The sequence below is a fragment of the Paroedura picta genome, chromosome 2, assembly GCF_049243985.1.
Source record: "Paroedura picta isolate Pp20150507F chromosome 2, Ppicta_v3.0, whole genome shotgun sequence".
NCBI lineage: Eukaryota > Metazoa > Chordata > Lepidosauria > Squamata > Gekkonidae > Paroedura > Paroedura picta.
In genome coordinates this window covers 44,230,361-44,257,073 of record NC_135370.1, presented here as the reverse complement: position 1 = coordinate 44,257,073, position 26,713 = coordinate 44,230,361, and the positions used below count along the sequence as shown (strand labels likewise).

The window sequence follows — 26,713 nt, the reverse complement described above, 5'->3', positions numbered from 1 at the left end:
AGAAGTCTGCTAGTTCCCTTCTACCCCCACACCCGGGACTGGATTTCTACAAAGGGCCTGTCTGGGCAACTCCAATCCCACGTCATGCTCTTCTTTTTCCCCTGGATTTCCAGGGAGGGTATATACAGTTACTGTCTTCATGAAGTCCCAGAAACCTAGCAAATATTTCACCACCTTCTGTTTTGATTAAATATGCAAGCATCTCTGGTTGACAGGAATGGACTGAGAGCTGTGTCAAATGGTACCAGCATTGTGTTGGGTCCTAGGACAAGTGCTCACTATAAACGTATTGAACAACTCAGTGTGTGAGGGGTTACACCTGCCAATTGGAAGTGTGCCAATTGGAAGTGCAGATTCCGTTAACGTATCCCCCAAACATGGAGGATGTGGCTCACACTGACAAAACTTATCATCTTTCGGGATTTAGTTTCAGTGCACAGACTTTTTCTTTTGCCCTTACCCTCCTTAACAAATGGTTGCTGAAGTCTGCCTTACCAACCATGGTACTTTCTGAAAACAGCCCCCATTGAAGAACAGTGTTGGAAAAGGACACCTGAAATCTTTGTCCGTGTTATAATTTTCCCGTCTAGGAATTCTGCCATAACCATTTTCTGTGTCTGAATGATGTAACATAGAGGTAATGTCAAGCTTTTCTAAGACTGGCAAATACTTACGTGTTGGTCGGAGCTAGTTTTTAGATCTGGGAATGGTTTTCAGCAGTTCTTTGCGTCGGTAATTCATAGCCAGAGAAGAGGCTCTTTAGCTAAGTGTGTTTAATATTTTAGGTTTGTGCTGTTTGTTTGCAGACGAATTGCAAAGCAAGGATTCTGTCTTGGGTTCATTGTTGTCGAAGTAGAAAAGTAACCCTTATATTTTTTTTGCTTTTTTCCAACATCCTTATTCTGCCTAAGGGTGTTGTATGTTTACTACCGTAGAATCTCATTTTTCATGAGTTGTATTCTATCACGAAAGCTAATGTGATTTATTACTTTTGAAATTGCAGAGGCAGTTAACATACCTTATCTTGCCTCTTTGGTCACAAGGAGTTGATAGGAATACTATTATTCCAAGTAAGCTTACTTTATTCCTAGTACTGCATTTTTACATCTTTTGGTTTCCTTAGTGCTTTCAGCGATGCAGGGTGCAATTTATAGTAAGTTATTCATGCCTCAGGCATGAAATCCCTGGAACCAAAGTTCTGAACTGTATGCTTAGCTACTAGTGATTTTTCTTTTTTTACAGAGATTTCTATCTTGTTTTTCTCTGGATGGCACCTATAATTTTTCTTCTTTTAAAAAATACAGTGCTGAAACATTGGGTTGGATTCCGGCAACTTTTTTGGTCAAGCCTGCCCAATTGTCATACAGTCCATTCCTCACAAGTCTATTGCCCTCGTTGGCATAGACCAGGGGTAGTCAACCTGCGGCCCTCCAGATGTCCATGGACTACAATTCCCAGGAGCCCCTGCCAGTGAACGCTGACAGGGGCTCCTGGGAATTGTAGTCCATGGACATCTGGAGGGCCGCAGTTTGACTACCCCTGGCATAGATTTATCTGATCATCAAAGGGAACTTCGTCCTTTCTTTTTTACCTGCCGGAAAGTGGAATACATCCAATCCAGTTTCAGGGAACCACATGCAGTTTTGGAGCATTTTGCTATTTAAAAAAGAGGGAGAGGCTATCTAATTTAAATGCTGTTTGATGCTATCACTAGATAACATGTTTTAAAATGTGTCTAACATTCTTTCAACCTTGGATTTATTGAAAAATATCATTTATGAGAAACTTGTTAAACACACTTCATGGAGTTAAGACTGTTAAAAAGATTGTCTTTTGTCTTCAGTCCCACTTTGGGATTGTGCATATACAGGCCTACCAGCAGAGAGAAATTTCTAGCTCCTTGGGCATAAAAAGGGTTCCCCTCCCCTTTGGCACGAGTGCACCTCAGTTCCCTGTTGAAACCAGCACACCAAAGGGGAGAGGCACTACCTTCCCTCAGTTCTTCTTTTGTCACTGAGCTTTTATCACCAGCTTTGCTCTGTCTTTCCTATCTGCCTTTGTTCAGTTCTTTATTGATCTGGTCATTGGTTTCTTCTCCAGTCTCTTCTCTGATCTTCTCATGGTTTGTTATAGCTCAGAAGTCCCTCTTTAAGAAATGTCTCCAGTATGGGACAAGAATGCCTCAGACAGACAAGCACTGGCTGATCTGTGCTATTAAAGGTTAACTTTGATTTGTTGCAAACAGTTGGGAAACACTGAACAAATGGAGGAAGGAATGAAGAGTTATTTAACTCTTAACAGGCTAAGAAATCATTCCAAAACGTACCCAGTAGTACTGGCTCATAATGCTTAAAAACACAATTTTATGTCATTCAGAGATCTGTACACTTTGAGTAGTTACATTTTCAGTTTTCATTATTAGTCAAAGATTTGTGTATTAACTTTTATCACAGTGCAATTAAAAAAAAAACTTTCTTCAGTATTTTGCTACCTTACAGAATCCCATAACATACAAACAGGAACCTTGCAGTAACCTCTTACGATGGGGTCTAATGTGTCCTGCATATAATTTTTTTGGCGCAGTTTGGGGCTCATTCTAAACTTAACACCAGGAGTGGATTAAGTATGTGTCCTGTATCCATGTGTCCTGTATCGCATCTATAGCAGTTAACTGGCTTCTGTATATGCAGCAATGGCACTGAGCCCACTTGGGCCTAATCTCTGGCTGACAACCTCTACTTTCTGCAGATGAAGTTGACTGGTTTAGAAGTGACCCTAGGTATTAGGGAGCATTTTACGGCGCATTGTTATGTGTGCCCAACATCACATTTGTATCATGACCAAGCCTGATATCTAGAAACATTTGTACAGATCTTAACGCTCTCCCAATCACCAATTCATTGCCATTGTCAAATCTGCCTGTCTTCCAAGTCGCCTTCACATAATCTGGACCATGTTCTAATATCTTTTTTCAAGTAGAATATAAGATCAGGCCTGCTGTATCAGATCAGCGGTGCAGCATCCTGTTTTACACTTTTCTACACCCAGGTGTAGATATGCTTAGGATCAGGGCTGTGTGAACAGCATTTACAGGCCCTCAGGCAAAGCAGTACACTGGAACCTTAAACCACTCACAGGAATAAAAATGTAAATTATCAATAAATCAATGTTTAAACTCTAAAAAAACATGCTGTACAGCAAAGATGAATCAGCACAAACGTTTGGACAACGTAACATGAACCTTGAACTTGAAAAACAGAAATTTCAACATATAAATGGTACTCAATTGGTGAATCATACAGGTGGGGACGGCACAGTATGAAATTATGATGGGTTATTTATTATTAATCAAGTGTTCAACATAAACATTTGCGAAATTTCTTTGCAGAGTATTGCTTTATAATTGGCTTGAAATCAGTGTTCTTCTGGCTGGCACTTTTAAGATTCAGTCTTGGAAATGAATGTTCTCCTGCACAGCTGGTCACCATCATGCACATGAATCCTCTGAGTGCAGGTTCAGCATTGGGGAACACAGATTTCAAGTAGTTTATTTTAAATTATTTTTCTGTACAGTGTAAGGAGATTAAAATGGGGACGCTATGCTTGTTGTGAGGCCTGGGCAATTGTCCAGCATGCTCCTGTGTTAAGACAGCCCTGCTTTGGATGGCTCTGAAAATAACTTAAGATTTATATGATTAGGCAGATTGTGAGTGGGTGGGCAGGAAAAGATGTGCCAATGTTTGTCTTGTGGCCTTTCTTTGCATACTCAGGGAATTGCTGATCATTGTGATGGTAGATGAATTTCTTCCAGGCCAGGCTGGATTCTGGAGATTTTTGATGAGGGATCCCTTGGGCATGATATTGGGGTCACTGTGAATGGGCAGGTAGGTGTGAGTTCCTGCATTGTGCAGGGGGTTGGACTAGATGACCCTGGAGTCCTTTCCTCAACTCTGTGATTTTATATGTAATCTAATGTTAGCAGAGAGATGTAGGTGCATGTGTGTGAAGTGTCAAGTTGCAGCTCACTTACTGTGACCCCATATGGTTTTCAAGGCAAGCAATTAAGAGAGGTGGTTTCCATTGCCTGTTCTTCAGAGTAATCCTGGAATTTCATGATGGCATCCCTTCCAGCGCCAATGCTATTTAGCTTCCAAGTTCTGATGAGATCAGGCTTACAATCACCTTCCCTTAATCTCCCCACAGCAGACACCCTGAGAAGTAGGTGGAGCTGACAACAGCACTATCATGGCTGTGACTAGCCCAAAGTCAAGCAAGCTGGCTGCATGTAGAGAAGTGGGGAATCAAACCCGGCTTGCCAGATTAGAAGCCACCACTCTTAATCACTACACCATGCTGACTCTCCAAAGCTACTTATATTGTTCTCCTCACTCCATTTTGTCCTTACAATGACTCTGTGAGGTAGGTTAGCTTGTGTGTGTGTCCGACTAGCTCATGGTCACCCAACAAACTTCCATTCAGAGTAGGGCTTTGAACCTGGCTCTCCCAGATTCCAATTCAACATGGTAACCACCATCTTCCACAGATCCCCTCACTTAACTGCAGTGGCTCACATCTCATATAGTTCTTGTGTCCTTCTGTCCCCACAAGTGTTTTTATCCAGGGTTGTAGGGCAATGTACTAGGAAGAAGGAAGGGGGCAGGGGAGTCCTAGTATGCAAATTTTCACTCTTCCAGCTTTGCATTCAACCCAGTGTCTGGAGGAGCACCTGTAGCACTAAGTACCTGATTCAAAAGCAGATGAACGATGTATTTGCAAATTTCACTGATGTTTCTTAGCCATTTGCAAATAAGGTAAGAGGCGGTTTTCCTCATCTGCTCACTCCCAGTCTGTCCATTCTTGCCATGAAAGTGGTCTATTGCCGAGGCATAATGGTGTTCAGGAAAGAACAAATAGTAAAATAACTGACCAGCAGTGTTTAGCATTGTAGAAGTTACCATCCTTGTTTTTGGTCTATAATGAGGTCTGATTGCTTTTAGGACAGCAAGCAGTTGTTAACTTTCATAAAGCACCTGTTTTAGCTGGTAAGCCAGCTCAGCTGCTGAACAGCTTACAAAAACACCTCTTAAACACAGGGCCTTTTCGCACGGGGATCTTTGTTGCAAATTGTTTGCGGAATGAAAAATCGCCATTTAAAATAGTGGAATTCGTCGTTATGCATACCTGCCTTTGTAGTGAAATCAGTTGCGTTTTTTAGCGTTTCCCACAGGCTTCCGGTCTCGGCAGAAATCGCTAGAAAGGAAGCGCTATTGCCAAGCTCGTCCCGCCCCTGGCCGTCAAGCAGCCAATGGGCAGCCGTTAGCATGCTCCCAAACAGCCCCTTTCCCTTTAAGAAAGGTTTAAAAAAAAAAAAAAACAGACCCATAGCAACGAATCTAGGTAGATTCGTTGCAACGGAGAGACCCATCCAGCTGCCTAATGTGAGCCGTCGTTTGATTGTATGATCGTTGGCACGCTGCCTCGAGTGATAAAAAAAAAATCCCCCCCCCTCTCACGGGCCCGATTTTCGGCTGAATTTATGTGTAAAAAATAAAGGGACTTTATTTCAGCTAACGGGCTTTTATGTGGTTTGTGCTTAGTGACTAAAGGTGAAGGACTGAAGCCAGGGAAGCCTCTAAACAGAAAGAGGCTCGCTGGTGCGTTTATCCCCGCTCGCTCGGAGAAAAAAAAATGGCGATCGCTTCGCCGGAAGTTTGGAGGACAGGCTCAGGAGGAGGGACTTCGAAGAACCAGCAACAATGGTAACGCACAGGTCTTTAGCGCTACTGTTGCAGATTGGTTGCAGGAGTGTATCGCTATCCGGAGGGTGAATCCACTTTTCTGGATTCCCCTGAAAGCGCTACAACGAAGCGCTTTTTGCGGGTCGGTTTCAGGATTGTTGCAGATTGTCTACGACGTCGTGGGTTATGGCAAATTAGTAGCGTTTCCAATTAGTAACCATTGTGCTATTTTGAAGCCGTGCGAAATGGCCCACATACTTCATTGGTTTCTGTGGAGCAGGGGAGGGGGGCTGGCAAAGGCTCTGAGTAATGTAGAGAGCTAGATAGGTTGTATTGCCTAACGTTGTTTAAATGTAGCATTGTTTATCAGAGTGAAGAGGAGCTTTTATAAAACTGAACAGCTCACTACCAAGTTGTTGAAGGCCAAAGCCACTTAATCTGCATATATAGGTTTTAAAAATCTCTATTCAGAAAACAGATTCAAATGAGTAGCCGTGTTGGTCTGAAGTAGCACAATAAAATCAGAGTCCAGTAGCACCTTTAAGACCAACAAAGATTTATTCAAGGCAAGAGCTTTCGAGTGCAAGCACTCTTCCTCAGACTATGATCTTCTTACATGACAGGGAATATATCTTGGGGAACCATTAATCATGGCAGAAGAACCAGGGGGATTCTGACAATAAGAAAATCAGATGAGACCTATTTTTATGTGTAACTGCATCCTCAGAATTCGCTGTATATTCCCTGTCATGTAAGAAGATCATAGTCTGACGAAAGGTGCTTGCACTCGAAAGCTCACGCCTTGAATAAATCTTTGTTGGTCTTAAAGATGCTATTGGACTCTGATTTTATTCAGAAGACAGTCATTTCTGATTCCCCAATAAATACCTATGCTTAGCAGTATGCTGTGGAGGAATGATAGGGGCACATTTTATCCTTGAAATCTTTCAGGATGTATTTTTTTCCGGTTTCTGGAGACGTAATTTAGTTCCATGGGTATATTGATAGTAGCTCTTCGCATTGTTTCATGGTGTGTGGATTTGTTTTTTGGCATTTAAGTGCTGCTTTTACTTTGTTGCTCAATCAAGCCCTAAGAATGGGATTAGCTAGAAAGCTATACACTGTAGAAATATCAAAGCCAATATTTGAAAAAATATGCTAGAGCATCTTACCGCAGCCACAGAAATACTTTGCCAAGGAATGGAAAACGTGGATTTGAAAGAAGAATACACCATTTTCTCCACTGAAGCTCAAATAAATAAAAAGAAATTGAAGTAAACATAAGCTACTATCTTTGAAATTTCTCTTACTATTGGCTGCATGTGTGCTGGATACTTAATTGAAATGGACCTCTCTCACAGCTGAATGGAGGTGATGTTATGAAAATCCCATGGACAATCTGATAAGGAATTAAACTGCCAGAACATAAGTTACAGTTGGAGTTATCTAGATCAGGGGTAGTCAACCTGTGGTCCTCCAGATGTCCATGGACTACAATTCGCATGAAATTCATGAGCTCAAGGCACTTCTCTTTCTGTAGTTAATATCAGATAATGTCCTTTTCTGTAAATAAATTATGAATACTTTTCTTCAAATTAGCTAAGATTTGGCAGATCGCTGGGCTCAAGTTTATTTCAGTCACACAGACTATCAACTCAATATTATGACAGCAAGCGATGAAAGTGTAAAACAGTCTATCTGTCCACAATGAAGTGTCTTCTCAAATGTTCAATTAAAGTCACACATTTTTTCCACAACATTCTGAGCACGTAGTTACGTCTAGTTACCACTGGCTATCTGTTCCACATAATATATTTCTGGTAAGGTTTTGGAAGAGCTCACTTGGGTGCCACTCAGCACTTAACACCCACTCAGGGCAGCTGTCCTGCCCCTGAGTGCCTCCTCCTCCAACCAGCTCTCCTGTCTGTCAGTAGCCAACCAATCACCTTCCGTCCTCTACCCTTGACCACCCCCTCCTCCTTCCATTTTCCTCAGAGGCTGCAGATCCCTGCGGCATGAGAGCTGCCCATGTCAGTGAGTTCTCTAGCAGCTGCCTGCAGCCTTTCCAAGTCCTGGGGGGGGGGGCTGTCCGCAGAGTTTTTCCACCCCCCCAATCTATTACGCATTGTATTCCTGAATGCAAGCCTCTTGTGGCGCAGAGTGGTAAGGCAGCAGAAATGTTGTCTGAAAGCTCTGCCCATGAGGTTGGGAGTTCGATCCCAGCAGCTGGCTCAAGGTCGACTCAGCCTTCCATCCTTCCGAGGTCGGTAAAATGAGTACCCAGCTTGCTGGGGGGTAAACGGTAATGACTGGCGAAGGCCCTGGCAAACCACCCCGTATTGAGTCTGCCATGAAAACGCTGGAGGTCGTCACCCCAAGGGTCAGACATGACTCAGTGCTTGCACAGGGGATACCTTTACCTTTTATTCCTGAATGCAATGGGCTTGGCTCCTAGTAGTATAATGAATTCTGAATTGTCTCTCTGTAATGCAGAGCATATGATTGTTAGTTTCTGTACATTATACAAAGAAAACGGCTTGGAGAGCTGTGAATGAGCCACATGCCTATGTGCCAGGTTTCCTTCCTCCATAATGAACAGCTATCCTATATTAAGTACTAACTTTAGTTGAACACCATGGTCACTGTTTGCTCTCTTTCTCTCTTAAGAAGATTTAGTATCTTGCATAGCTGCCCTTCCCAGTCTCTATATCCTTCTGATTTCTTCGTTGTAGTCTCCCTTTTGGTTGATGGAGTGAAGGAATAAAAAACCTTTAACAATTTCAATGTCTTCAATATGGAATTCCTCAGTAGTCATTATTTTTGACTCCTTTATATTCAGCTATAATCCTGCCTTGGCACTTTCTGCTTCACGCCTTCATCAGGAGTCATTTCATGTCTTTACTATATTCTGCCAGGAATGTCGTGTCACCTGCATATCTCATATTGTTAGTTCTCCTTTCACCAGCATTCACTCCACCATCATCAAAACTTACTCCAGATTTCCTTATGATAGGTTCTGCATATGAATTGAAGGGATAGGAAGACTCCTTTGCCAATTGGAAGCCATTCTGTTTCCCCATATTCTGTCCTAACAGTAATCTCTTGTCCAGAGAATAGGTTGCATATCAAAATGGTGAAACATGTGGTTTTTCCATTTCTTTTACACCAACCAAACCTTTTCACAAAGCACACAGTCAACCTTTGCTAAAATCTGTGATATACAAGCTTATTTTCTTTTAAACTGTCTCATATACTCCAGTAACCAATATGAATTTGCAATGTGATCCTTAATTCTTTCTTTTCTGGATGCAGTTTGAACATCTGCCATTTCTCATTCCATATATGGTAACAGTACTTATTATGAGATTTTGAGCATCAGTTGACTCACAAGAAAAATTGATGTGATGGTTCAACAGTTGCTACTGTCTTTGACACCACCTTTTTAAAGAACTCGAATGTAGATTGAGGATTTCTAGTCCATGGGCCATTGTTTTGTTTTCCATGTTTGTTGGCATAGTCTTATTGAGATTTGATGGTCTTGGTTTCTGTGGCTTGAAATAGCTCCATTGATATCCCGTCTCTTCCTGGTGATTAGTTTCTCCTAATTGTTTTGATTGCAGCTTTCACTTCATGTTCTACAGTTGCAGGGTTTTAGTTAAAAGATTCTTCTTGGAAAAAAATCTGTCATCTGTTCTGTATAGTCCTTCATTGTATTGTTCTCATATTTTATTTATTTTGTCCTGTTAGTATATTTCCGTGTTGAACATCCAGGATGCCTAACTGTGCTTTAGATTTCTCCTTGATTTCTTGTGTCTCTTCTGTTTTGTTTCTGGTTATTATAATAGTACTTTACACAGTACAAATCCATTCTACTTGTCATTTTATATTCCAGTTATTTGGAAAGTAACCAGATCAAAACAGTGCTGATTTGGTTATTAAATATTTCTGAATCATCAAAGCCTTATGGTCTAGAATTTGTTCTGTCTCTTGTGTTTTGCTGTTGATGGCAGGTTGCTGATGATTAGGGATGGGTATGAATTGTATGGCAAACTAAAATTTGTCACAAATTTTGACTGGTTCATGGCTTGCAACTGAAAACTTACCACGAATGTTCACAAATTTTGATGCCATTCATGGTGATTCACAAAGAGTGCTTCACGAAAAACAGCTCTTCAGTTTAAATGGCTACAAGCGATTTAAACCACTGCTTTCTGCTGCCTGTGAAAAGGCATGGAGAGCAGAAGGCAAGGATTTATAAGGTTCTCAGCCATTTCAACTCCTGCTTTCTGCTCCCTGGGGCTTTTCCATAAGGAACTTTTTGCTCCTCATGATAAGACCTGGGGAGCAGTAAGCAAGGGTTTAAACTTTAAATGGCTCACAAACGGATACTGACTGGTTTGGTTTGCAAACCAAACTCCAAATTCATATTAGTTCAAGGTTGGGCTTGTGGCTCATTGTCAAAGAACTAAAGAACTACCCATCCCTAAGGATGTCACACAAAAATATACACCCAGGATTAGAGAATATGCAGTTCTAATTCTTTTGGTTATGGGGAATTTTCTTTTTATTTCTTTCCTTGAAGCCAACAAATACTCTTGGGTCCACTTTGTATTATATTATATTTCTTCATTGTATAGAAACCTTCAGAGTTCCCTTATGCCACTTGTCCAGAATCTACACTGCTTTTTCATTACCACTTAAAATCTTGGTTTTATTTCTAAACACTTTATCTCACAATCTTCAAATCCTTCATCGAACTTTCTATGAGCAAGATTGTTATTGGCTTCTCTCAGCTATTGAAATTCCTTTCCTTAGAGCCTTATCAGTATGCAAGCCCAAGTATATTTTTTGAAAGCTCTGTAGAAATTTGTTGCTTGAGCTGTCGTTTTACAGCTGAGTTAATCAGTTTTTATGTAGCCTAATCTTTTTTGTACTTCATAATTTTATGTCACTAAGTTTTCTTTTAATTGTTCTCTGCCTTAAATTACAATTGCTAGTCATGTACTTGTACAGCATAGGGTATACAAGTTGAAATAAAGAGGTAATGATCTAATGACCATTGCTATTAAATGATACAATGCATCTTTTTTCATAGGTGTCCTCTGGAACCTGTCTTCATGTGATGCAGTAAAAATGACAATCATTCGAGATGCTCTGTCAACATTAACAAACACTGTGATCGTTCCTCATTCTGGGTGGAATAATTCTTCCTTTGATGATGATCATAAAATTAAATTCCAGACTTCTCTAGTTCTGCGCAACACAACAGGATGCCTGAGGTAAATCACAGCGCATATAGAATGAATCTTAAATGGCAATTTCTATGTATCCTTCGTTTTTAAAATATTTTTATAGTTTTATTTATCAACACTAACAAATGCCAACAACAAAGCAAAGCCATCTGATAACCTCATATCCAATATAAGAGACAATTCCATTATGTTATGGTGATGATCCAACCATTAAAAAAACAACAAAGAAAATGTATAAAGCAGTACAAGAAAAGATAACAGATAAAAAGTAAAAAAGGATAAAAGGGGAGTGGGGGTTACTTCTACATAAATTGGCTGAGATTTTACGCAATTTCGTTGATTTACGAGAAATCAGTTCCTTACTCAAATTTTCAGGTAAAAGTGTCCATTCATTGAAGAAAATTCTTTAATGTACTATAGTCTGGAAATTCCATTAAATAAATTATAAAACTGTTCCAAATTATTATAAATTGTAAAAGGCTTTCACAGCTGGAGCCAGTTGGTGGTTGTGGGTTTTCCAGACTGTATAGCTGTGGTCTAATAGTTTTAGTCCCCGACATTTCCCCAGTAACTGTGACTAGCATCTTCAGAGGTAGGACATGGCAAGATGGGAATCTCTGTGCCAAATTGCCATGTCCTGCCTCTGAAAATGCCAGCCATAATTACCAGCAAAACATCAGGGACTAAAACTACCAGACCACAAAGCCCAGCAAACTCATAACCTGTTCCAAATTATTTTTAAATTGTCTTTCTTTTTCCTCCCCTGAATTAATCTAATTAGTTAATCTTTCAAGTGCTACTGTATTCCTTAATTTTGTGTGCCTCCTATTCAAGGAAATTCCTTTCGCATGCTGCCAACATTGAACTATAAATATCTTAGCCGCAACTAAAGTATAGCCGATAAGTGATTTTTGTTTACATTTGGGAGTTTTCATTGATAATTAAGTTGAGTAGGGCTAGTTGTATTTGTTCCTAGTCATTTTAGCAATCTCTGCAAATATTGATTTCCAGAAATTTGCTATAACTGGACAGGACTGGACATGAATAAACATCCATTATTCTCTGCAACCTCTCCAAGAATTTTTATTATTATTAGGTGGTCTATCTTAACTGAAGAGAACTCTGATGTTTGAGATTGATTTGAAAGGAAAGCACTGAAATATTTGTCCCCAGGCCTTATCATTAAAGTTAATATTCAATTTAATATTCAATTTCCCTGTTCTTTTTAATTGTCTGCACTGGACTTTGTCCCTTTTTTAATAATATCGTATATTTTTGGTAATTAATTTTCCATCTTATCTATATTTCAAATTAATTATTCAAATTCAATGGTCTGTTTATTTGATCTTTAATTTACTTTTTTTGCAGAAAACCTAAAATTCGATGTTCTCCTTCAGTGGGGGGGGGGAAGTCATTCAGGAGGGGTAGGCCATGCTTCTTCCAGGCAGAGCTGTACAAATCTTTGTGCAATTGATCTGGGCCAAGCAAAACCATCTCTCCAGTTTTGGTTGCACTGTAGCTTCAAGCAGGATATGTCAGCCTGGTTTCCATGCTAATTTTATGTGTTTAGAGGAGAGCTAATTTTATGTGTTTAGAGGAGTAGTGAAGCATGGAAGAAGAGAGTACTTCCAAGAAGGCTTCATTTTTGGAGGGTTTAAAAAGAGGAAGGAGGCAGCAATAAAAGAAAAGACCCTCCAGTCCAGAAGTCCAGGCTTAGGAGATGAACTAGAGAGCAACAACAATTCCTGTTAAGTACAGGGCAGGACAATCTGTAGCTTCAAGTCATGCCCTTGCAGACTTGCTGTTGCCAGATGAGGCACAGAAGCAGACCACAGTGGCCGATGTGGAGCAGGCTGCAACAGGGATTACCACAGTGGTGGCATTCAGATATAACAGCAAACAGATTTAAAAACACAATATGTTTGCTGGGCTTGTACATTCCCCTCTCTGCTGCCATCTTATTCCACTTCTTCTTACATGCATGGAGCTTCTGGGTTTGCTCAATCTCTAATTTGTGGTGTAGTCTGAGTGCTAGCCCCTGGACAGGTTTCAAGCAGATAAAATTTCGCATTTGAGATCCACATTTTCTAATTGCATTATTTTAAACAAGCTGCATATATCAGAATACAGGATCATCCTCACAGCTTGAAAACTGGTCTAAAATGAATAAAATGAATTTCAATAGTGATAAATGTAAAGTTCTTCATTTAGGTAGGAAAAATCAAATGCATCACTATAAGATGGGTGAGAATTGTCTTGGCAGTATTAGACAGAAATAGTGGCAGAAAAGGATCTGGGGGGTCAGTAGATCAGACACTGAACATGAGTAAGCAGTGTGACTTGGTGGCTAAAAAGGCAAACGGGATTTTGGGCTGTATTAAAAGAACTAATGGCAAGATCACATGAGGTGATGTTACCACTTTACATCACTTGGAGTACTGTGTTTTGGGCACCACAACTGAAGAAAGATGTAGACAAACTGGAGAGTATCCAAAGGAAGGACTATAAAGATTGTGGGGGGTTTGGAGACTTAAGTCATATGAGGAAAGGTTAAGGGAGCTTGGTTTCTTTAGTCTGGAGGGAAGGCAACTAAGAGGTGATATAACCATTTGCAAATACTTGAGGAGCTGTCATAAAGAGGATGGAGCAGAGTTGTTTTCTGTTGCCCTAGAGCATTGGTTCCCAACCCCCAGGCCGCAGCCCGGTGCCAGGCCGAGAAGGCCTCAGCACCATGCTGTGGCTCCCTCTCCCCGCCCCCCCCCCCCCGCAGCGAGAAGCTCGCCAGGCCACGAGCAAATTGTCCGCTGAAGCGGCCGATTAGCTTGCAGCCCGGCGAGCTTTTTGCTTCGGGGGGGGGGAAGAGAAGGGGCGGGGGGAGGGAGCCGCGGCCGTCAGCATGCCGGCGGCGCAAACGTGCATGCGCAGACTTGCCACACATGCGCATTTGCGACCGGCGGGACCGCGCTGGGGCTGCTGCACATATGCTGGGGCCCATGTCACCCTCTCCCCCCAGCCCATGACAGTGGTCCGCGGCCGCAGAAAGGTTGTGGACCGCTGCCCTAGAGGGTTGGACCAGAACCAATGGTTTGCAATTAATTCAAAAGAACTTTCAGCTAAACATCCGCAAGACATTCCTCACAGTTAGAGTGGTTCCTCAGTGGAACAGGCTTCTTCAGAAGGTGGTGAATTCTCCTTTGGAAGTTTTTAAGCAGAGGCTAGATAGTATCTGACAGAAATGCTGATTTTATGAACTTAGGCAGATTGTGAGTGGGTGGGCAGGAAGGGATGTTCCAGTATTTGTCTCTTGTGGCCCTTCCTTGCATAACCAGGGAACTGTGGGATGGTAGGTGAATTTCCTCCAAGCCAGGTTGGATTCTGGAGATTTTTGGTGGAGGGATTACTTGGACATGAAATTGGGGTCACTGTAGGCGAGCAGGTAGTTGTGAGTTCCTGCATTGTGCAGGGAGTTGTCCTAGATGACCCTGGAGGTCCCTTCCAACTTTATGATTCTATGATGAATTTGTAGGGGGAATAGAACAACAGTATCATATTATATTTTGTAAAGTTTAACTTTAGGCCAGAAATTTGATTAAATTTTTAAAACTCTTCCTTTAAAGATTATATAGCTTCTGTCAAATTTATGAAAGATAACATATCATCTATGTACATTGTTAACAGATGTTCTTTTTCTCCACATTTAATTCCTTTAATATCTTAATTGGCTCCAAAAGCTAAGATGAAAAGCAGTGGGGAGAGTGAGCATCCTTGTTTGGTACCACAATTATCATTTATTGACCTGTAAGCACAATTATATACTGTTATACTAGCACTATATGGCACATAAATAGGTGAAATGGCATTATTAAATTTATTTCCAAATTCATAAATAGTTAATACCTTTTAAACAGAATCCCAAGCAACTGAATCAAAGGCTTTATAAAGATCCAAAACTATTAATGTGAATTCTTCCCCCCCCCCCACACACACACACACACACACTTTTTTGGAGTGAAGCAGAAGATGCACAACCTTCTTGTGTCTGCAATGAAACATTTAGGAATAAATCCATATTGTTCTGGACTTATTAATGTTGGAATACAAGTTAACATCCTAGTAAAAATTTTATAGTCTGCATTCATCAATGAAATAGGGTGATAAGATTCCCGAGATGTGGGATCCTTATTGAAATTAGGTTTTTAAATTAATTTAGCTTCCAACCAAGGATGCAACAATGGGGATCCCTCCATGATCTCATTAAATAGAGTAAAAAGATATGGGGGGAGGGTAGAATATCTTTATAATGCTTGTAAAACTCTGATGTCAACCCAAGCCAGGCGCAGAGCCTGTTTTTAGTAAGTTAATTGTTAAATGAACCTCTTGTCTTACACTTATGTATAATCATTTAAAGAATCTCTAAACCTAGGGTCCAGCAGTGAAATACCCACTGACAATATTCATTAATTGATTTCTTCTATAGAGACGATGATAAAAGTTCACAATGGAATCCAAAAATATCTTTTGGTTTATTAAATCTTTCTCCCTTTGGATTTTTAACAGGCTTAAACAATTTCCTTTGCTGGGCTAATAGTTTACAGCACTTTGATAATGAGTTACCTGAGTTGAGAAATCATGACTTGCAATGAGCCGGCAAACCAGAAATCAGTATTTGAAATATATTTGCAAACTGCTGTTTATGATAATTATAAGCTTAGGGATAATAACAAGTCAGTCGACAGCACAGTGGCTGCATTCAGATGTAATAGCAAACAGATTTGAAAACCCAATACGGTTGCTGCGCTTGTACATTCCCCTCACTGCTGCCATCTTCCTCCACTTCCTCTCACATGTACGGAGCTTCTGGACTTGCTCAATCTCTAATTTGTGGTGTAGTCTAAGTGCTAGCACCTGGACAGGTTTCAAGCAGATAAAATTTAGCATTTGAGATCCAGGTTTTCTCATTGCATTATTTTAAACCTGGAAACAAGCTGCATATATCTTTAATCAAGAAAGTTAGATAATAATCATGGAAAATAGTGATCACTGAATGGAAGGCTCTGATTAAACTCACTGCAATTTAACTTTTGGGTTTTATTAGAACTCCTGTTGTATTTATCCTGGGCTGTATCCTACTGAAAAGGCTGTGCCAAGGATACCGGACAGAAACCACACGGAACAGCAGCTACAATGCAAGGAAATCAGAAGAGTTTGAATGGAAATGCAGGGATGAACTAATCCCTCTTTCCAGATACTCTCATGTATTGCTGCAATTTCCACTTTCTGTTTTAGCCTGTTCCTTGTCATTTGCCTTTTGGCATATTTCTTCACACACCTGCCTATCAGTTAGTTCCCTGCCTTTTCCTCCAACTTATTTCCTGTTGTCCAATACCGTCACCTGCCACCACTGCAGACTTTGCTGTTTTGTGATTTGTTACTGATGTTACGACATCACTACCCATGGCCCTTTCCAGAGTGTAAGAAAACCAGTCTCACAAATGTTCCATTTTTTCCTTTTATTTCACAAATAGTTATTGCATAGGTACATTGTTCAGGCTATTGAGTGCAACTGGATCGTCTAGTATAGGCATGTGGCTGGCCTGCTCTGAAATAGATTGTAATAGTAACACAGAAAAAGAGGAAGAGTTGGTTTTTATACCCCACTTTTCACTGTCCGAAGGAGTCTCAAAGTGCCTTCCCTTCCTTTCCCCACAACAAACACCCTATGAGGTAGGAGGGACTAAGAGAGCCCTGATATTACTGCTCAGTCAGAATAATACTATCAGGACTGTGATGAGCCCAAGGTCACCCAGCTGGCTGTATGTGGAGGAGCGGGGAATCAAATCCAGCTCACCAGATTAGAAGCCACTGATCTTAGCCACTGCACCAACCTTTCTCAACAATTGAGAACCATCTGAAACATTCTTCAGGCTTCGAGAATCCCCAGAGGTGCCATAATCATACACAATATGGTTGGAAAGCAGAGCTGTGTACATGCCCACCTGGGACCTGTCCCTTTCCTACCCCCTCCAGGCCCATCATTGGCCATTCTGGAAGAGAGGGTGAGTTGACATGACTATATATGATCATATCACCCAATAAATATTTAACAATTTGTAAAGGTAAAGGTATCCCCTGTGCAAGCACCGAGTCACGTCTGACCCTTGGGGTGACGCCCTCTAGCATTTTCATGGCAGACTCAATACGGGGTGGTTTGCCAGTGTCATTACCATTTACCCCCCAGCAAGCTGGGTACTCATTTTACCGACCTCGGAAGGATGGAAGGCTGAGTCGACCTTGAGCCGGCTGCTGGGATCAAACTCCCAGCCTCATGGGCAGAGCTTCAGACAGCATGTATGCTGCATTACAACTCTGCGCAACAGGAGGCTCTTTAACAATTTTTAAAAACATATAAAAATAATTAATTCCCACCCATTCATGAAACCCTGGTTGAGAAACCCTGCACTATACCAAGCTGGCAGACATCAACTGAAGTATGGTGTCTAGCTGTGCACATGATGTCTACACATTGCAGACTTCATGGAGACTGCATGGATTTTTTTAAAACTCCTGATTTTTTTCCATCTAGATTTATTTTGGAATAGTTCAGGAGGACTAAGTTATTGAGGACAGTCAATATCTGTGTAGATATTTCCCTGTTTGACCCTAACACAGTGGTTCTCAACCTTTAATACAGTTCCTCATATTGTGGTGACCCCCAATCATAAAATTAGGCAAGTGTTCTTTCACTGAAATCAAACCAAAACTGACAAATGGCATGAAGATCCATTGTTTATGATTATATATTTTATTTTTTCCGTGGTTTCTCAGCTCAGTTCTGCTTCTTATCTCACCATGCCAATCTCGCTGTTTTCCGCTGCTCCAGACAGACAAAAGCTCTATCTCGATCTACCCCACAATGCTGTTGTATGGATGGCATCCCCCCCCCGGCCAAGCTGCTCACACTGCCGCGACCCCTGTGAAAGGGTCATTCGACACCCAAAGGGGTCCCGACCCCCAAGTTGAGAACCACTGCCCTAACATGTTCACAGGAGACACCTACTCTAGAATTGAAATTGACCATATCTTTAAAAAATAGTATATTGGTAGAGGTTTATGGAGTAGAAAGAACAGCTTTCTCTTAATAATGTTGAGATATTTATTTGTCTGCCCAATAATTTATTCTTTAAACAGAATTATATACTGCAATAAGGGACATCTTGTTGAAACTTAGTTAGATGCCTGCTGTATTTGATGAAAAGGGGAGTGGATGGTAAACATCAAACCTGCACCCAATTGAACTCTACCACGTACTTGGACATTCCCAGAAAAAGATACCATCCGATCTTTAAAAAACAAACTGTGTAGATAACCAGATATGCGTTCCATGATAACAAGAGTACTAATCTACACTGTGGCCTAAGCCATAAGAAATGATGAATGAGTTCATCTGGAGGATCTGTGCTGCTTCCACTTTCTCACTGCACTGCCCATTGACACACAGAGGCACACTCCAGTAAATCATCTTCTATAGTCATAGACCTCTTTGCAATGGGACGCATTGCAGAGTAGGAGTTGCAGCAAGAAGGATCAGCATAAATCACCCTTTCATTCTCCCACGAATGTTTGCTTGAGCAGATGTTTGCCAAAGAACGGGAACAAGTTCCACTAGTTCCTCCATCAGCTGCAATCCCAGGCATTGCAAATGTACTGTTCTGAAAGAATACCTGACCCTGCAAATTCAAATGAGTAGCCGTGTTGGCCTGAAGTAGCACAATAAAATCGGAGTCCAGTAGCACCTTTAAGACCAACAAAGATTTATTTGTGAGCTTTCGAGTACAAGCTTGCACTCGAAAGCTCACGCTTTGAATAAATCTTTGTTGGTCTTAGAGGTGCTATTGGACTCTGATTTTATTGTGACCGTGAAGCTTTTGGTGAGGGGATGGAGCTCAGGACTGCAGAGGAAATGGAGGTAGCTTTTACAGATTGTTAAAATCCAAGCCCATAGGTGGTGATATCCATCCGTATTTATGTTCTTGTTTATGCCTTTAGGAATCTGAGCTCTGCAGGTGAAGAGGCACGGAAACAGATGAGAACTTGTGAAGGCCTCGTTGATTCTTTGTTATATGTGATCCACACATGTGTGAACACGTCTGATTATGACAGCAAGGTGTGCAAATGCTTTAGCTCTTGGGGGAAGGATTATTATCATAAAAGTTGTTTGATAATTGCTGCTCTTTGTATACCATATTTCAGGGCCAAACTACATATGGTAAGAGAATAATGTGGTTGTCTTTTTATTTTTTTATATATTATATTTGCAATTATACCCTGTCTTTCCCCGGAGGCTTATGTATTTTTAAGAACTAATAGGAAGTCTAACATAATTGCGTTGAAGATCAAAGGCGTAACCTTTTCTTCCCATGTCTACTCCAGAACTTAAATGACCCCTCTAATGCTGCAGTTAGTAACAAACAGGTATAAAACTGTTGGGCAATTTTTTTTGTGTAAGGCTCATTTGGTGAACATTTAGAAGATCTTGTTTTCTAATTGCTTTTTCAAAAGTAAAGTTATTATGTATGTATGATGGACCCCAACACTCTTCCTCATTCTGAGGTAATTTTGATATACAAATCAGATATTTTATAGATAGAAGTTCTTAATTACAGGTTTTGGGGCGGTTTTCAAACTTTTCTTTAGTTTTTAAGATTTCTTTTCACTGAGAGACATTTCATTATGTGTTTACCCAAAACACGTGTTTCTTTTCTTTTTTCTTTGTGAGTTCCTCTTTTTCTTTGTGAGTTCCTCTCAGCTCCCTGGTTTCTTGTAGGCAGGTACCCACTGCTAATATTTGCACTTTCCCTTCCTAGAGGTACCAGTATCCCTCTGACTTCTAAGGAGTCTGATGCAGATTTTCTCTCACACAAGTCTAAGGATACCTTTATACCTGATATACTTTTTCACTGGGTAGGGTTTCTCCTTCTCTCCTTAGAAAAATTCTCCCCTCTCCTTTGGCCTGACTTGGGAGTATCACCTCACTGTCCAGTTCCCCTCCACCAGAATAGTTGTCCCAGTTCTGCAGACACTTTGTAGGTCAATTTTTAGCAAAGACTCTTCTTTAACTAAACTTTCTCCTTGGAGTAGATGTTCAGCTAAACACAGATAGGTCTTCCCCTGATCCAGGTTCTATTAGAATCAGATTCCTCTCTCTAGCACACAGCTACTATATCAATTCCCTCTCAGCTGTTGCTGGCCAATCAGAGCAGCCTGTCGCTCAAGGTCTCTCTTAGTGAGAAATTTTAACCCTTCACTTACTTGTTGCTGTTACTCCAGCACTTGGAACCTTACTATTTGAATGTTATCCATCATAGTTCACAAATCCTAAATCACCGGTATACTCTCCTTGTGTTTGGTTTACAGACAGTGGAAAACTGTGTGTGCACATTACGAAACCTTTCCTACCGCCTAGAGCTTGAGGTACCTCAGGCTCGTCTGCTAGGTATAAATGAACTGGATGACTTCTTGGGGAAAGAGTCACCTAGTAAAGACTCAGAGCCAAGTTGCTGGGGGAAAAAGAAGAAGAAAAAGAAGAAAACCTTGCAGGAGGATCAGGTTTGTTTTCTTCCATTGTTATTTTCCTTTCCCTTTGTTTAATTGGTAATAAGTGTGTATCAAGGATGCTGCCATCAATAGAAGTTAAAATGCTTGAGAACAGACATGGCTGCCTTTGAGACTATATCAGGGTGAAACTTCTTCGCTTAAACAGCTGACATTACATATATTATATATTAAAGAGTATATGTCTTTCACAGTGGGATGGAGTTGGTCCAATACCAGGATTGTCAAAGTCTCCCAAAGGTGTGGAAATGCTGTGGCATCCCTCTGTAGTAAAGCCGTATCTAACTCTTCTAGCTGAAAGCTCCAATCCTGCCACTTTAGAGGGCTCTGCAGGATCTCTTCAGAACCTTTCTGCGGGCAACTGGAAGGTAGCGTATCAAACTTATGGCTATTGACATTCAACACAGTCTGTTTTTGGAACAATGAAGAATGAGTTGTAACGTTTGGGGGTTCTGGTGTTTTTCATGCAGCCTCTGGTGGGTGATCCTGTGAGTCACTTTATCCAAGAACCGGTTATTATTTGGGTTGGGGGGATTCTGCTTTCAAGCAAGAATTATTATTAGATATATCACGCTATGACAGTATTTTGGTACAAAATTAAAGTGATCCTAAGTAATTTATTTGTGTGAGTAGAATCTCAATCGTTGTCTTAAAGTGCCATCTTAAGTGCTTCTAGTCCCACTGCCCTCACTATGACTTCATTGGGCTTAGAAGGGTATAACCTCATAGGTTGGCACTGATAGTGATTAATATGGCCGAATCAGTGACTTCCTGCAGTGCTTGTTTAAAAATTTCCAACAGTTTTCTCTTTACAAGTTGATGGTGAATAGGTGCTTGGCACAGGTTTGGCCGCTGCTAGGAGGTATGAAACACCGATTCAATTCCAGAGGCATCTTTAATCTATCTGTGCTACTGGAAACCAAAGTGTCTACTGTCTGAAACATATTTTGTAGATGTATTCCTGACACAGCTGCAGATATATTTTCTCCATTCGTGACCTTTAGAAAGCATTTGGCTACACCCGTATAAACATGTATTTCCAAATGTGCAGTTAAGACAGATTAGAAGATCTCTCACATTCCATTTTGTTTTCAGGTTGTATCATTGTCTTCTCCAGTATGAATTTCAAGTAAAAAAATTTCCATCTAAATAGGAAAAAAGTTGTCACAAACATTAGCTGTTGCAGAGTTGAAAGCATTGTAACTTTTTTGTTGTTGTTCTCCACCCTTTTTGGTTTGTTTCAGCCTCCACTCGTTTCTCAGTACTCAGCTGCAGAAAGTGAAATGCTTTTGAACATAAATATGCCATTATTATGACATTTTCTTGCTCACACATGTCTACTAAAATTGAAACAACTGTTGCCATCACTTTATTGTATTTAGTTTTAAGCCTCTGCAAAGGGTCAACATTCAGCTTTCCCCCCACACACCCAGAGGCTAGATAAGAAAGGTTTGTTTAATTAAATTAGCTATGACACAGATAGATCTATCAACAAAAAGAGAAGATTAATTGTTTTTTATAAATAAGTATTATCCCCGAACATATTCCTGCTTCTAATCTTCACTGCTGGTATCCTGTAAAAGTACCACATTACATTCCTTTCATCTTTTTTAGATTATTCTAAATTATCCCTTTTGTTTTAGCAGATGATTTAAAAAAATGAGAAGCCAGTTTTTTTCCAACTAAAAGGTTACTACTTCCTTGATAGTTATTAAAACCACAATAACACTAAGTATATTTCATCTAATCTCTTAATTAATTATATTATTCTGTGGCCCATAATGAGAAGTCTTCAAAAGCTATATTGATGCCAAATGCCCACTTAAATTAATGGGAGTGCTGAGTGCAATTGTTCCCACTTGTGCTTTTAAAAGATGTTAAAATTTGTAGATTAGTTCTCTTTTGGAAAAAACACATGAATTTAAAAATAATTTTGCATTTTGTTTGACAGTTTGCAGCTTATATCCGAGCTGCTGTTAGAAAAGAGAAAGGGCTCCCGATTCTCGTGGAATTGCTAAGAATGGACAACGACAGGGTGGTTTCTTCAGTGGCAACTGCTTTGAGAAATATGGCATTAGATGTCCGCAACAAGGAGCTAATTGGTAAGAATTGATACATTTACACTTAAAGTGCATGGGCTGTCAGCGTAAGAAAACAGGGTAGTATGAATTTATTAATTGTGTTTTATGTTCCTGTGATTCTATGGAACAGTCAGAAATTACTGGGAAATGAAATGTTTCAAACAAGAAGTTAGGTGTGCAAAGCCTGATTGAAAAATGGAATTCTGCCTCCTTGGTATAAAGGTGTAACCTTCTCTAGATGCGTTGTGTTGACGATTGATTTTTGACAGAATCCAAATATATTTTTCCATTTGAGATCAACAGGGTTTTCTAAATTGTTTTTAAACTTTCCTTCCTTCCTTCCTTCTGTCTTAATGTGTATTTCTGTCAACATGTGAATATAGGTCTGAAAGTGAGTTTATATTTCTGTCACAGTCAATTTCCTACAAATGATTAATTCTTTCTTCCATCTGGTTTTGTTGTAAGAAGCATTGAGGGGCTCAAGATGACATTTCAATGACATGTTGCGGAATCTTTGAATTCCCTGGAATTTTCCTCAATGAGAATGTCTATAATGGCAAACAAAACATTCCTGAGAGAATCTATAGTCCACAGCAGTAGCATTTCTCCGACATTGCATAGCTGGAATGTTTTTATTTATTTATTATTAAAAGATTTCTGTAACTGCTCCTTGCAGCATAGCCATCTTCTATCAGCTCATTTGCTTCATTTGAACACCTGGTGGAAGAGCAGGTCCTTCGGAACTGGGGCAATTGCTGTAAGGCCGCAGCTCTTCCAGGAGGCCATTCCACCAGGTTGGGGCCAAGACCAAGAAGGCCCTGGTCTCTGACGCCATGGATCACCAGCCTGTTCGTGTTGGCTCACCTGGGGAAAGAAGCGCTCTCCTGGGGATACAGTCAGTTAGGCTGTCCCTTGGGTATGTCGGGCCCGGACTGCGGATGGCCTTAAAGATTAATACCAGTACCTTGAACCGAATCTGGAATTCAATCAGGAGCTGGTGCTGCTGCCTCAGTACAAGTTGAATATGTGCTGTAAGTTGTGCTGCCAGTTCCAGTGGGGCTGATCAGCCTGACTGTCCTTGATGAGATGAGTGCACTGTTACCATGTTCCATAATTCTTTGGAATTCCAAGACAAATGTACATGGATTGTGGGGAAGACAATTCAATGCAGCCTGGGCTCTAGGAAAGTAGAAAGTTGAGAGCAAATGGCCTGGTTGACTAAATCATAAACATTCTGATTCTTCAAGTCCTTGAATCTCTATTAAATGTTTAGCTCCTTGGGGCCATTTATGTTTCTTGTGTTTAGCATGTGATTCAACTGGAATTAGATTCTATAATGAATAGAAGAAAGATCAGTATTCAAAAAAAATGTACCCAGATAAATGGGTTATTCAATTATTCAATTCAGTCTTAATCAAAACCATGGTACTGATCTTTGACCTCATATTATGAGTATAGACAAAGGCCATGCCTCTCTGATGCTCGTACTAGATTTATCTGCCGCCTTTGATATAGATGTGCCTTCTTGTTCAAGTGCTTGGAGGAAGAAATAGATATCAGAGGAAATGCATTGAACTTTTTCCACTATTTGCTGCTATTGTTATTATTAGTTTTTATTAAACAGAATCACAGAATCATAGAGTTGGAAGGGGCCATACAGGCCATCTAGTCCAACCCCCTGCTCAATGCAGGATCAGCCCAAAGCATCCTAAAGCATCCAAGAAAAGTGTGTATCCAACCTTTGCTTGAAGACTGCCAGTGAGGGGGAGCTCACCACCTCCTTAGGCAGCCTATTCCACTACTGAACTACTCTGTGAAAATTTTTTTCCTGATATCTAGCCTCTATCGTTGTAGTTTAAACCCATTACTGTGCGTCCTTTCCTCTGCAGCCAACACAGCATCCTGCCGTCCTCCAAGTGACAACTTTTCAAATACTTAAAGAGGGCTATCATGTCCCTTCTCAACCTCCTTTTCTCCAGGCTGAACATTCCCAAGTCCCTCAACCTATCTTCATAGGGCTTGGTCCCTTGGCCCCAGATCATCCTCGTCGCTCTCCTCTGTACCCTTTCAATTTTATCTACATCCTTCTTGAAGTGAGGCCTCCAGAACTGCACACAGTACTCCAGGTGTGGTCTGACCAGTTCCATATACAATGGGCCTATGACATCTTGTGATTTTGATGTGATGCCCCTGTTGATACAGCCCAAAATGGCATTTGCTGCACGACACTGCCTGCTCATGTTTAGCTTACAATCCACAAGTACCCCAAGGTCTCGTTCACGCACAGTGTTACCCCAAGGTCTCGTTCACACACCGGCTTGTGGCGGTTTATAATAAAATCCTTAAAACAAACAAAACTACAACAATGATGGTGGCACAATTCAATATTGTGAAACCAGTTCTCATCAGTATGGGACCTAGTGATATGTTGATGATATCCATATCTACATAAATAACTGCCTGGCTGCAGTGGTTAATTGGCTAAAAATTAACAAATTGAAACGAAACTCTGAAAAAATAAAGGTAATGCAAGTTTGGAAGGCAGGTCTTAAAGGATATTGTTCTCTCCACTTTGAGTGGAATTCCGGTGACCCTTGTTGACTTAGTTAAAAGGCTGGGGGTTATACCGGAGACGTCAATTAATGCAGCTGCAAAAAATGCTTTCTACCAGTTCACCTGGCCTTTAACATGGCCCATTACCTTGATACAGCTGATTTGGCCTCCTGGATTTGCACTGCTGTAATGAGATTAGACTGATGCAATGTAGTGTACATTGGTCTCCTCTCAAAATTTGTTCAGAAGCTCAAGCTGCTGCAGAATGCCACAGTTCTGCTATTATTGAGAGCTAGACTAGATGTACATACATGTTACTCCCATTCTGTAGATACTCCACTGGCTGCCTATTTATTACCAGGTTCAAGTTAAGGTATTGGTTATCCCATACAAAGCCCTTTATGGTCTTGATCCCTCTTATCTATGAGATCTCATCTCCCCCTGTGCTCCTCCATGACAGCTTCACTTATATGATCAGAGCCTTCTGCAGTTGCCCACCTGCAAGTGGGCAAAATCAACAACTGCCCATTTAACATGCTTTCTCTGTTATGGCTCCCACCCTATGGAATGGCCTGCCTGAGGAGGTTAGAAAGAATCTCCTGGTTTTTGCAAACCATAAAAGTGGGCTTTTCTGCATAGGTAATAGGGGAGCACTACATGAAATTATTTACAAGCTAACGAAATAATTTACAAACTTACTTGGAGAGAATATTAGAGACTGTGGTTTATATTGCTGTGTGTAGTTTACCGGAAATAAGATTCCATTATGTAATATTTGGACCATATGATGTGTCGTGTTAATCCTTATGCTATACTTCAATTGTGTCTTTGAGATTTCTCATTGTTTATAGACTTATGTCATCATAAAGCACTGTTTATTGAAAGTTCTTTTTAGTTGATTATGTTGAATCTGTGTGGGATTGAGTCCCTGTGGTTAAGGCAGACTATAAATAACACACATGCATACATTTGTGATCTAAGAGCCCTTAAACCATGGATGGCCAAATTGTGACTCTCCAGATATCCATGGGCTACAATTACCAATTGGCAGGGGCTCATAGTTTGGCCACTCCTGCTCTAGACATTCAGATACATATACCTAAAATCTTAAGTAAAAATATCAGTATGTCCCAATATTACTGTATCCCAATAGTGGTTTGGTATTCAGATTCGGTAAATATTTGGGAATGCTGATTTTTTTGTTCATCTTCATTATAGACTATGGGGATCGTTATAGTCAGTGGTTTCCATAGGCAATAATAGAGAATGGATCCAGGGATATCTGAAGCTTGGCGGGGTGTGTGTTTTTTTTGAGGTAGAGGGATCAAATTTGCAGGTTAGTTCCTGGTTCCTATCCTCACCCTCCCACACACATTTCAAAAAGATTGGGCCATGGGTCCAATTTTATGGACCCCCAAAGACGGTGCCCATCTTCCATTGTTTCCTATAGAGGGGGAAAAGGCATTAAAACTTTAAA

At 40.6% G+C, this 26,713-nt stretch overlaps 1 protein-coding gene across 9 annotated transcripts in view; it reads left to right on the top strand.

Moving 5' to 3' along the window:
- The window catches only part of PKP4 (plakophilin 4), a 149,221-nt gene that overhangs the window by 109,153 nt on the left and 13,355 nt on the right, over positions 1 to 26,713 (top strand). For all 9 annotated transcript variants that reach the window (XM_077319989.1, XM_077319988.1, XM_077319983.1 and 6 more), the window contains 5 exons: positions 10,834 to 11,017; positions 19,037 to 19,154; positions 20,405 to 20,596; positions 20,797 to 20,970; positions 22,554 to 22,704. In XM_077319989.1, coding sequence (XP_077176104.1) covers positions 10,834 to 11,017; positions 19,037 to 19,154; positions 20,405 to 20,596; positions 20,797 to 20,970; positions 22,554 to 22,704 — 819 coding nt within the window. The remainder of the gene's footprint in view (positions 1 to 10,833; positions 11,018 to 19,036; positions 19,155 to 20,404; positions 20,597 to 20,796; positions 20,971 to 22,553; positions 22,705 to 26,713) is intronic.